Source organism: Primulina eburnea, chromosome 1 (assembly GCF_022965805.1).
Source record: "Primulina eburnea isolate SZY01 chromosome 1, ASM2296580v1, whole genome shotgun sequence".
NCBI lineage: Eukaryota > Viridiplantae > Streptophyta > Magnoliopsida > Lamiales > Gesneriaceae > Primulina > Primulina eburnea.
The window spans coordinates 9345272-9358840 of NC_133101.1; the positions used below are offsets into that span (position 1 = coordinate 9345272).

The 13569-nt window shown below is 33.9% G+C and overlaps 2 protein-coding genes across 2 annotated transcripts; both read right to left on the reverse strand.

The window, feature by feature from the left end:
* Positions 1-2564: 2564 nt before the first annotated feature.
* On the reverse strand, positions 2565-3710 carry LOC140811135 (NAC domain-containing protein 6-like). The gene is made up of 2 exons (XM_073169009.1): positions 2978-3710; positions 2565-2871 (listed from the first exon to the last, which is right to left on the reverse strand). The coding sequence occupies exons 1-2, from the start codon at positions 3404-3406 to the stop codon at positions 2590-2592; spliced, it is 711 nt and encodes a 236-aa protein (XP_073025110.1). The 5' UTR covers positions 3407-3710; the 3' UTR covers positions 2565-2589.
* A 2427-nt stretch (positions 3711-6137) lies between these two features.
* Positions 6138-13278, reverse strand: LOC140826882 (alanine--tRNA ligase, chloroplastic/mitochondrial-like). The gene is given in 15 exon segments (XM_073189414.1): positions 6138-6717; positions 7179-7336; positions 7672-7881; positions 8018-8290; positions 8408-8605; positions 8607-9083; positions 9085-9327; positions 9425-9535; positions 9802-9951; positions 10158-10292; positions 10511-10589; positions 11225-11403; positions 11951-12156; positions 12247-12357; positions 13110-13278. Coding segments are annotated over 15 exon segments (2958 nt in total). The 5' UTR covers positions 13201-13278; the 3' UTR covers positions 6138-6380.
* Between the last annotated feature and the right edge of the window lie 291 nt (positions 13279-13569).

Sequence of the window (13569 nt, forward strand, 5' to 3'; positions counted from 1 at the left end):
TATGTGTGGATGACAACAGGTGGGACAGGTTCGGGGTCAAGGAGATGAAGAGAGATCGTGATTAGAGTGGAGACTACGGACTTTGATTTGAGATAGGGTTTGGAACACTTGATATGTAGTTGTTAAACCTTAGTTTGAATGATTGTGTATAGTACCAGACTTGTACTTTTAATACTGATATGTATATTTGCATGTATTCCATTATGTTCCGCAATTTTAAAAAAAAAAATTTAGACCATGTTTATTATAATTGATTAAATTGTCCCAATGATGATGAAAAACATTATTAGCGTCCGGGTCCCCACACTCATTTAGTGTATTTTGTGACATTATTAATCAAAGATAAGTGTTTATTAACTTCAACTTCGATAAATTTCTTTATGCTTATGCAACTGTTACTAAGATAGTTAACAAAATCTTATAAGCAATATAAATATTTGAGAATAAATTATTCAGTTTTGCCAAACATTAATATAGCATATTATCAAGCTAGTTAAAGACTAACTCGTTAACTTCCACAAACTAAAAAAATGCCCCATAGTATCTTGATATTGTTTAAATATTTCAAACCGAACTTGAAGAAAAGATCGAGTTTGAACAATTATAAACAAAAAATAATCAGATTACTCTTTTTTTATTTAATATTGTGCCATTTTTTTTTTATTTCAACATGTTATCAATTCAAAATATATACACCTTAAGGACAGACCATGAGGCGGAGAGGTAGGATAGAAATTTAATACATCATTATTTACACATTCATGATGATCCAATTAGAATTATGAGTAATTAATTTAATTGATTAATTTCGAAAAAATTAAAACATTATTTTTTCTTCTCAAATAAAAAATCACAAAAACATATATTCAATTCTCCGATCACCTCAAAACAACCATTTTAGAGTAATTGACTTTTGCATTTAAGTTGAATTTATAGTTGGCATGCACTTCAATTGTACTGTTATGAATTTATTGTGAGACATCACATTAAAAGAAGCTAGAAGAAAAAAAAGAAAACAAGAAAAAATATGAGCAAATTATCAATAAATTTATATCCAATAATTAAATGTGTGTTCAGTATTTATCAGATCATTTCTTTTTCTTCAGTTCTTGACTAACACAAAAACATGTTAATGCACTCTCTAGACCTACATGTGTTTTTAATATGCAATTCGATGTAAAATATTAAAAATCTGAAACAAATATATGATATTTCAGAACCCAATGTTTTAGATCGTTTTAGATATCACACTAATTTATGATTTTGGAGTATTCAAACATATATAACAAATTTTGATATTAATGATATGTTTTTTTTGAGCGAAAATTCGGTACAAAACTTTAAAAAACTGCTATTAATATATGATATTAGAGTACTAAACTTTTCAGATCCGACACTAAATCATAATACCCAAACATGCATAATTTTTTTTTTGATATTAATGACACGTCTTTTTTCGGATGAAAATTTGATATAAAACATTAAAAATCTGGTATTGATATACGATATTTGAGTATTTTAAGATCTGACACTAAAATATGATTTTTGAATACCCGAACACTTATAACAATTTTTTTTTTATTAATGACAGATGGCTTTTTCTGATGAAAATTAGTAGAAAACATTAAAAATGTGATATTAATATATGATATTTAATTTAAAAAATAATTCAGATGATATACTTATATATGATATTTGAGAACACAAATAATTGTACAAAGTATTGATATTAATATAGTTGTTTCAATTTTATGTTCAAAATTTTATATTTCATATCAGATCTAAAATAATTTGTTCTGCAATATCATATGTATGTTCTAGATTTTCGATATTTTGTATCAAATTTAATCATTTTTTTTGTGAATTAGAGATTGCAGAGAAAATTTTAGTTTGACAGACACTAAACACACATTTAACTATGTTGTTGGAGATTTAAAAATTAAACAAGTCTCCCAAAAATATCTAGAGAGTATTAAATTAATTAACTAAAAAAACATTTTGGCATCATAAAATTTGCCATTGGGCCTTAATCAAGGCATTTAAGAAAGTCTATTTCGAAAAATTACTCGGTACGACCATAGTTTTAGCATAATGAGCCTTAAATATCTATATACAATGCAGCGTCACTTATTTCTTGATCTTATTGTTATTACGTGTCTCAAAAGCGGATAGATCTCAAGTTTGAGACCATGTAAACCTTCGCCGAGAAAAAAAACTTATATTATAAATACATGGTAAGATAAAACCAAGTTTCACTTGTCGAAAAATAAAACCATAGAATTACTGAAACTCGAACACTCTTAATTTATAATTTTTGTAATTTCAAGAGTGCAAAAAACCATTTTAGTCATGTCCTTCCACATGCAACACAGCTGTTGAGGATGTACGACTTTTTATGTATATATTAACCATACTCGCGGTATTACTTCGATTATTGGATGAATACTGTGTGTAGTGCGTGGATAGGTTCAAAGAAATCCTCCTTCCAATACTTTCATATAGTTTTCTTACTCGAAATTCTTGTACTGTCCCAGTTTGTCATCAACTAGAAATACCAAAACAAGGAGGATATATATTATATTGATTCAATCAGCATAATGGTAAGAAAGTGGGGCTGAATTGTGTCCAGAAAGAATCTTGGTTCCAATCCATCTCGCAGTTGGGCACTTGGAGCTCATGTAAATCCTCTACGAGACTTGCGCCAGTACTACTCCTCCCTCGACTACTCTCCTCCATAAGTGTTGTGTCTGTGTCCTCGGAAAATGAGACGTAATCCATCGTCGGGGCCTTGAGTTCTTCTTCTATGGCAGCCCTGTGTTCCAACTCCTTGAGGGAGGTTGCCTTCCTGTATATTTTACACACCACGATATCCTGCATGCCCGTGATCATTAGCCAATTTAACAGATCAGGAATATTCGGAGAAGAAAAAGGATTAATGATCAAGATTTGAAGTGTATATAAACTAGTACATACGTACCCTCTGGGAGCAAGAATCCGGTAATCGATACTCGTTCATTACCCAGTCGGTCTTTGTTCCATGTGGCGCTCTGCCTTGATAGAACACCAGCGTTTTCCGAAATCCCAACACCTTCTTAGGATTGGACACGCTCGGTATCTTGCGGTCCGACCCAGTGGCCTTCCAGTACCCCTTTTCCGTAACCCTGTTTGGCCTCCCTCCACTCCCATGTTTTCTGTCCCTCTGCACGAAAAAGTACCATTCCCGCTCCCCAATTCTTGCCAAGCCCGGAAGCTCGTCGGGATCATAGTTGTAAATATTTAGAAAACCGATTATATCTACATTCTTGCCAAATATCACACTTCTGAGATAGAAACTGAGGAGCTCCTCTTCAGTTGGATGAAACCGGAATCCAGGCAACTCAAGCTCACATGCACTCCATTCATCCATAGAAAATTAGATCAAAGTGAAATATTGATGGTCAATGAAATTAAAAGCTCGCTTATTTATAGAGAGAGACACGTATATATATATTTGAATCAGTCTTCTGTGATTTTCTTTAAAATGGTGTTTTCAAAACTTACATACAAGAAATGAATCCATAGTCACACTTCTGTCAAATCAAATGGGATTTTTGTAGAGGGTCTAAATCTTGAATTTCGATTCAACTTTAGCATCGATCGTCTAGAAAAATATATATTCACCCATTGAAAGTTTGAATTCGGAACAGAACAGTACTCTCCATTAGTTGGTCTCATAGGTCCAATATTTTGTTGAGTTTTGTATAAAGAATCAAAGCAGTAATAGTATTCAAAAGCAAAGGAATTTGTGGAAAGTTATAAGCAAAATAAATTACTTACTTTTAGAGTTAACATTAATCGGATCGGCTTCATTCTGTCACCAGCCTACCTTTTGCTTTATTACATAGAACTAAATTAAATTATCTTTATTAAAAAAACATTAAATAGTCACGAACACGTCGCATGGTTATCAAATTAATTTGTATTAATTAATGAAAGTGAAAGAAGCACTTGAGGCCAAAAACTTACAAGACTTGGAAAGTCTTCTCCGAAGACGACATGAACCAAGAGGTTGACCCATTCCTTGACTCCCATTTTATATTGTAGGACCGAGCGTTTATCGTGCTCAAATTTTTTAAACAGTACAAAAGCTCAAGCACCACAGTTCGATTGCTCTACCAAGCATGGACAATTATTGTCTCCAACAATCTCCTCAATGAGAATCGAACCCGTGACCTTGCTCTAATATCAAGTATAAGATCGAGCGCTTGCCGCTTTACCAAAAAATATAACTAGTAGTATTGGTGCAACTCAAATCTTTTAAACCGCACAACAGTTCAAACACCACGGTTCGATCGATCTACCAAGCATGAACAATTATTGCACCCAACATACATAATTAAATTAGATCGATAACTATTTTCATTTTTGGATGTGTTTGGTTGAGTGGATTAAATAAGGATAGATTAATAGTCAAATATTTATCGTTAAAATTTTAAGTTGTTTTAATAATCATTTTGACCCGATTTAAGATCCAATTTTATGGATAACTATTTGATAAATAAAATTAGATCTTAAACCGGGTCAAAATGATTATTAAAACATCTTAAAATTTTAACGATAAATATTTGACTATTAATCTATCCTTATTTAATCCACTCAACCAAACACACCCATATATAAAAAACTGTGATTAATTAAATAAAACACTCACAGATATAATTAATTTCATATATCGTGTCACGAGCTTGAATCAACTATTTTTTTTATTTTTTTATCAATTGAAACAATTATATTTATGTTCTATATTTTGTTTTTGCATTTTTTAACATTTAGAACCACATTCACTACTTTTGGTGTGTTATGGATAAACATAAATGGTGGACATTCTAAAATATTCTAGATTGGTATTGGAGATTATAAGAGCAGACAGCTCTATAACTTTTCTTAGCAAATATCTTAAAAATTATCACTAGAAAATTCTGCTGACTAACAATTCTCAACCATCCATTCCGACATATATTTAAGAATAATTTGCAAATCAATCACAAGTTTTTCTAAGTTGTAATAGCGATATAACTTCATTAACTCGTACAATTTTATTGTGTACACATTTTAAAATTAAATATTATATGGGTTATGTTTAAACCATTTTGGCTTTTTTTTCCTTGAATAAAGAATGTGGCCATTCTAACATAATAAGTTTGAATTTCCATAAGATTCAGATAAACGAAAATAGATTTTTTTTCTTGAATTAATATAAGACTCTGTAAAGTTTAATGATATAGTAAATAGGAAAAAATAATTTTGATCTACTAACTCATCAAACTCTGGGTTTTATTCCATTAACTTGTAAATTTTGAGTACGTCCAGTTGCTAACTTAGTGCTGGATATATCAACAATTTTCAGCACCACGTCACCACTTTCTAGTAATATATCCGTATTTTCGGACATCGCATTGACATTTATCGATATCACATCAGCACTTCGTCAAAATATAACTAAAACTCAAAAAAAAAACTTACCGTACTAAAATCAAATTTGGAATGTGCAGCAAACAAAAAAAAAAATATTTCTATCAAATAATATAATATAGATATATAGTAATAGTTACATAATAGTAATAGATGTTAGGTTTTTCTAAAAATAAATAGTAAGCCTGCCTATCCACTCAAACCAACCCCAATCCATAACCGAGACAGACTAACTCATTTTGACATACCTTCATATGAGTCGTTAGAAATCATAACCTAACCACTTTTTTTAATGGTGGGTTGGTTTAACGACTCAATCCGACGGACCTAACTCAAATTGACAACTCTATGAAATTGTACACAGGAACTCAAAGATCAAGCAAACATATTATGAGAAGGCATAAGCCAAATCCTTACATAGTAAGTAGTATTCAATTTACAACTAGAATAGGGTAGCGCCCTTAGGATTCTGGTTTTTGGGTTAAACAGAGTATTTTTAAGTTTCATTTACAACAAAGCAAAATAAATCCATTGCATTATCCCACCATACCATGTAACGAGTTTTGATTTACTGGAGGACTGTTGGGCAGCCTAATCACGAGAGTGCCACATGTATTTGAATCAACACACAAATTAATGATGGATCTTTCAGAGAGTTACGTTTACTTTCATGATAAATCTACCTGTATAAAAATCAATATTATATATTCACACGTCCTAACCTCTGATTATGTCGAAAAAGGCCACAGAATGATAGTGTGTATTAGTTTGTACTGGGATAGTGCCTTAAAACATTTGCTTCAGCAGCATGGATTGAACATATGTGGGACAGAAGGTTTGAATGGAGAAATCTAGTAAAAGAGGTATGCTATGTAGCAACTTAGAGAACAAGAGTCAACTCAAACTTCTTCCCATTGATTATGATATTTTCATGTTGTCTTTTCAGCAAGAAGTGAAACCAGCTCTTCCCGAGCTTTTTCGAGGGCGACCAGCAAGTTCTCAGGCTCACTTCCACCAGCCTGGGCAAAATTAGGCCGGCCACCCCCTCTTCCACCACATAGCTTGGCAATAGGCCCTATAAACTTCCCTGCTTGAATCCCAAGACTAACTACCCCAGGAGTAAAAGCAGCAACTAAACTCACTCGTTTTTCATCTGGACATGAACCCAAAACAACAACTGCAGGATCTTGTAGAGCATCTGCTAAATACTCAGCAGCAATTTTCAATGCATCACCATCAGTATCATCCAAGCAATCAACTAGCACCCTGCACGAAAAGTACTAATTTGTTGGGTATTGGAATTACAATAAAACAATATTTTGTTTTTGATATTATAGATTTATATTAAAATAAAATAAATTTAAAAAACTATATCATATATTACTGATGTTTTAAAATCATGAACAATTAACACATGTTTTTTTAATCATTATTTGCTAGTGTTGCATTCAAAAAATTTGAGAAAAAGAACACACAAATATTAAGATATTAACAGGCTAGCATAATATATGATTTATCTTGTGCCATTGATATTTAACCAATAATTTTTTTTCACAAAAATTTAGTCCCTTAGACTCGTAATTCTGGTTCCGCCCCTGCTTTGAACAAATAGGAGAGGCAGGTTCACCTATTCAACAGACTTGGAGGAGATAGTGTAATTGATTTTTGTAATTAAAATATAGTTGTATATAAAGATTAGTAAAAATACCATGGAACAACACATTTACCTGATATCTAATGATGATCCTACAGTGAACGCCTTATTAACAAGACTTGATGCTTTGTACATCGCTGCTTTTGCACGTGCAGCTGAGACTTCATTCCTTGCCTCTCGCAAATCTTTCAAAAGATTGTTCACCCTAACTGTGACATCTTCCGCATTAACCTTCATGCAGAGCAACTTTTAATGATTATACTTCAAAATGTAAAGACAATAAGATGATACAGTTACAGATCAAGAGACGAGTCAAATTCAAGCATATAATTTTCGCAAAACTATCTAAAGTAGAACCCATGCATAGCAAAAACCTCAATTCTTTAGTTTTTGAGAAGGAGAACATTTTTCAGAACATAAATAAAGAAAAATGGTATGGAACAATTCTATAATGCAAAAGAAAACACAAAACAAATAAATGTAACACGTAAAGGAATAAAAGATGCTATGAAACTTGATTACAAAGTAGACCAATTGTTGATTTTAAGAGTCCACGTATAGCATACCTTGAGAGTGGAGCATAGCTGCTTCATGTAGTTATCTCTGGTGCTGACATACTCGATAAAGGCTTCACCAGCAACGGCTTCAATGCGTCTGATTCCAGAAGCAATTCCTTGTTCAGATATTATCTTGAATCCACGAATCTCACAAGTGTTGTTGACATGAGTGCCACCACATAGTTCCATGGATACACCAGGAACCTCAACAACACGCACCTATGAACAAAACGACAACTGATTTACTCCCAATCTCCTATAAATATATGCACATAGTTCCATTCCCAAAAAGATACCGTGCATATTCGTCATTTTAAAGTTAGCATATATAGGAAAAAGATGAATAAGAATATACCTGTTCTCCATATTTTTCACCAAACATAGCTATTGCTCCAGCCCTCTTCGCTTCAGTCAATGGCATCACTTTTGTTTCAAGAAGTGTCGCATCTCCAATCCACTGGTTGATCAGTTGTTCTATCTCGATGAGCTCGTGTTCACGAAGAGGTCGATTGAAACTGAAGTCAAACCGGAGGCGGTCAAAAGCCACCAATGAACCCGCTTGAGCTGTTTCCTGACCAATTACTTTCCTTAGTGCTGCTTGGAGTAAATGTGTGGCTGTATGATGGGCCTGGAAATACAACAAGATAAAGTTGTGTTTATCGCTAGATGGACAATGGGCGTAAAAAAACATGAGCAGCAAAAATAAGGTATTTAACAAATGATAGATGTATGTAAAGGCTCACACCTTTGCACGTTGCCTATGGTTTGCATCCACTGCAGCTTCTACTTCAATGCCAACACCAATAACACCTTCAGTGACAGTTCCTTTATGAACAAATATGTTTCCAAGGGATTTTTGGACATCTTTTATCTCTACAACAGCTTCTCCCAAGTGTCCAGGCTGAGTAACATACAGAAATCCACTGTCCCCAATTTGACCCCCATGATTCGGCATAAAATGGGGTTTTGTCAAGTATAACTTCAACTTCACTTCCTTTAGAAACTTGCCCCACAGGCTTTCCATCAACTAACAGACCCTCAACCACCGCATTAGCTAACAAAGTGCTATAACCAACAAATTCAGTGTCTGAAATGTTTTCTGTTAGCTCAGTTCCATCTTCAACTGAAAGTTTGACTATATTATGCGCAGCTTGAGATTGTCGTCTTTGGTTTTCCATTTCTGAATCAAAACTATCCATATCTATACCAACACCATGCTCACCAGCGACTTCCTTCGTTATTTCCACTGGAAATCCATATGTATCATATAGAAGAAATGCATCCTTACCAGATAAACAAGGTACAGTTCCATTTATCTGAGAAAAGGACAATGCATCTGCCAACATTTGTCCCAGAAGTCTTTCTCCTCTCTCGAGTGTTAACACAAAGCGAAGTTCCTCCCTTTTCAATTCCTCGAGAATGCAGTGAAGCTCTAGTCTTTAATTCTGGATCTATGCTGAAGCTTAACTTTATAACCTCGTTTGCCAATATAGGCAGAAATGCTCCTTCAAGATTTCCCATGCCATCACCTTTTATACCAAGTAGCCTGCCAGTTCTAACAGCCCTTCTGATGAGACGTCGAACCACGTAGCCTCTGCCAACATTGGATGGGAAAACTCCATCTGATATCAAATAAACTGTTGCACGCATGTGATCTCCTATTATCTGAATAAGATAAAATATTTTGGAAAAGTAATTCCAAAATCAGGATATTGCCATTTCAGTTCAAGAGAAGTATTGGCACGAAATTCCATTGACTTACTTTAAGGTTTGTCTTTGAAGACTCATCCGCAAGTGTATATGAAATATTTGCTAACTTCGAGGCCTTCTCTATTATAGGAAAAATTAAGTCGGTTTCATAATTGTTGGGGACCTGCGAAGAAAAAGAAGTGGAGTTTAGCAAATTCACAAGTGAATAAGATGCCTTATCAGCAAACAATCTACATGAGAAAAATAATTTTTACCCCATGATATTCTTTTTTTGGGGAGCCGAATTAAATAAGCATGAGCAATTTAGGAGCCATATCATATCAATTTTATTTTAATGACTATAACAAGATTATGTCCCACTCACATATCTCCTAAGTCCTAATGCATTCAATATTATCAAGAACTCACTTTGCAAAAAGTAGCACCAACCTGTTGAAGAATGCGAGCCATACGCTCTAACCCTAGACCAGTATCTATATTCTTCTGTTTCAAGGGCTCGAGTGAGCCGTCATCCTTTTTGTTGTATTGCATGAAAACAAGGTTGTAGAACTCAATAAACCTAGAATCATCTCCAAGATCCTGATATTCAACCAACACGAAATATACAGTAATAAATTAAAAGTCGTATGCATTAGAGGTAGGACAAAATTAAATTTTGAACAAAAGCATGAAGTATCAAGACCAAGTAAAAAGAGGTTCACAAACTTTACCGTGGAATAAACAAGAAATCCTGATCAAACAACACAGAAAATTAATAACTCCCCTGGCGTAAATCAAATACTCACCACATCTGAATGTCCTCTCTCCGGATGAAAATCATAATAAATTTCAGAGCAAGGGCCACAGGGCCCAGTAACTCCACTGGTCCAGAAGTTGTCATCTTCACCAAGTCTTTTTATGCGGTTTGCAGGGACGCCAACCTGAAAGCGATAACATCAGCAAAGTAATTAGTTATAAATATGTCCTTGTCACCAAATCTTCAGTGTATCTGGAAAGTAAGAGCCACAATTTCTATCATGACAAGTTAAGACAGTCATATTCATATTGCTTGATTGCAGTGAGTGGAATGGTTGGAGATAAAACATAAAACAAGATGTTAATATTAGGAAGGAAAATAATGTGAGTCTAACTTCTTTACCTCATTCTGCCATATAGCAAATGTTTCATCATCTTTTTCATATACACTAATCCATAATCTATCAGCAGGTAATCCAAACCTACACAAAACATAAATAACATGAGCATGTTAGTAAAGCTAAGAGGAGGGTTAATTGATAAACAGTTATAAAAAGACAGTTGCTTAAAGAGAAATCTTCATAATTTTCTGGTCAAAAGAAACAAATGTCAGCGATGTATTACAGTCATGAGAAAAAAAAACAAGTAGGGCAAAGAGGAGGAAGATACAATACAAAACAATCTTAAACCGTAAATGCTTATCCAATAGGAGTCAAAATGCTTGAATAATGACGAGATTCTTGTAAAAGTAAAGGAAAGGAGAACTAGGATATGCATGTACGGAACCTTAATCATTCAAAATCCATAGCAGGTTTGTGACTGTATATTTTCACTGGTGGTGAAATCATTGGGAAGAAGTTTTGGCAGTCAAATAAAAGAGAAGTATGGACCATTGCCGACTCAACATAATAATGGCTAAAAATAAAAATTCAAGAGAGCGACAAATTTTTAATTTTGATCTGACATTAAGAAGAGTCAGAAGGATTTTGTTGACAAAGCATGTACACTGCTCTTTTGGCTTCAAGCAGTGCCCATAGAAACCTCATCATACAACTCATTCTTCAATAAACTAGGGATTTCACAGAATTTAGGATACTTTGATCAGGTTGATACATACTCTAACGTAGAAAGCTCCCATGCCCATTTTATGGCATCTTGTTTAAAGTAATCCCCAAAACTAAAATTTCCAAGCATCTCAAAGAATGTTTGATGTCGAGATGTTCGACCTACATTCTCAATATCATTCGTACGTATACATCTTTGAGACGTTGCAGCGCGAGGCACTTCTCTTGGCACCTAACAAAAAATAGACAAATCAATTCTAAATGTCAAGTACCAAATGCATAAATTATTAGGATTTTCTGTATAGTAAGCACAACCCATAAGATTGTAGATTATAACCATAATCATCTTAAAAACAAAAAAAAGGGAAAATATAAACCCAATTTCTTGAAGTGAATAGATATGAAGTGAAGAGAGGATTATACTATGCAAGTAATTCAGAGCCAGATAACAGCAAATCACGAGACGGTAGACTAATAGTGGCACCAATGCCATGGGATTAAACAAATGGAACATTCTCTAACCATTATTATGCTGTAAAGATATAAAAGCCAGAAAATTTTCTGGATAGCTTCATCAATGACATTAATCATCTAAAATGTTTCTCATTATTATTTTTCCTTTGAGAAGAGGAGTATGAACTATACTACACAGAAATAAGGTCTGCATTTACTAAGTTCATCAATTAAGTTCTTCTTTGATATGCTACTAAAGAGTTTTTCCTTCAATCAAGTAGCACTCCTGGACCCACACCTTATAACTCATGTGACAAATAACGCACCTTCCCGAGGAAAATAGGCTTGAACTGAAGCATTCCAGCAATTGTTAACAGAACTGTGGGATCTTCTGGGACAAGAGAAGCACTTGGAAGAACTTTGTGACCTCTTGCAGCATAAAATTCAAGAAATCTTCTACGAATAGCGTCACCACTTGGCAAAAGATTCGTGTGTTTATCTTCCACAACCTCAGTCAAGGGTTGTGCTGCAGCTGAAATGAAAATGTTATTCACATTCTCACTCATCAAAAACAACGAAAAAAGAAAGCAGTCTAAGCCGATAACTTTAATCAGAACTTTACCTCTTGCAGTTAATAGTTTAGATCCTTTCACATGAGAATTCCAATAGCTCAAATTATGAGGAACAATTGAAGCTGGAGTTGGTATAATGAAGCCTCTATAGTTCCTATAGCCTGCATTTGGATCATTCCATCAATGCATACCACGCTAGGAAAAAAGATTGACAAAATTTGAAAATAGATATTAAGTCCTGTCACCACAATATTTTACTTGTTTCCACAATCAGTAAGGCCATTTGCAGGAATTTGATCTGTCTTCAAGCTATTTTTCACCCAAAGTCAGTCCATTACTTTACTTACTATCTTTCTTCGATTTCAAAACATTAGTGGAGTGGGAAAATTAAAGAGGAAGCAATCCAAGCCTTAGGGACCTGAGGTCAGTGACGCACTCCAATGTGATTTCTCTGAAATTAAAGCCGATTAATCCCAAATGGCTTAAGTCATGCTTGATGTTTTGGTGACAAGTTCATAACGGACTCTCACTTGGTTTTCATTTTTGGTGACAAGTTCATAAAAGTATCTCATCCAATCCCTCACTTGGTCATAAATGACCAACGGTACCCTCAGCGAATAACAAAATCAATCTTAGATGAAAGCTAGACCTTTTATTCCAAATCAACTCTAGTAATGAATAACGATACAAGAAATGGGATAAACTGATGGAATCAGCACCAAAGCATTTGGTTTCAATATAATTCAGTAAAGGGTCCTGAAAACTTTCAATTGAAGCTACAAACGGAGCAAAACTAGATTCATAATCTTTACCTCGTAACAAACTCAATATCCATCCTAACTAAAGCTAAAATAGCAACACAAAATGATACGAACACTGGTCGAGAGTTTTTAGTGAAAGAAGAGGAGGTTACCAGCGTCGAGGAGAGAATGAAGCGTCGAATCGGGTAATGGGCTACCACCATATGTGGTTCGCAGAGAGAAGGGCAGCGTCAAGCTTCCCATCGACCGTTGTGGAAGTTGGAAAGAAGAGTGGCAGAGGATAAGCCTTTTATGCCACAGAATCCAAACTGGCCAATTAACAATTACTTTATGACAAGATTTAAGGGTTGTGAAAACGGGCAATTGTATTTTACTTTTTATATTATATTAAAGAAATACTTAATAAAAAACTAATACACCAATGTACGCGTGGTGTGTTTATATAATATCTTTTTTATAATTATAAAAAATATTATATTTAAATGAAGATCAAAATATAATTATAAAAAATAGTGAGAAATTACATTGTAATTTTGATAGATAAATTAAAAAATAAATTGAAAAATAAAAGAATAAAAGAATGACTTCAGTTACAATTGATCATATATCCTA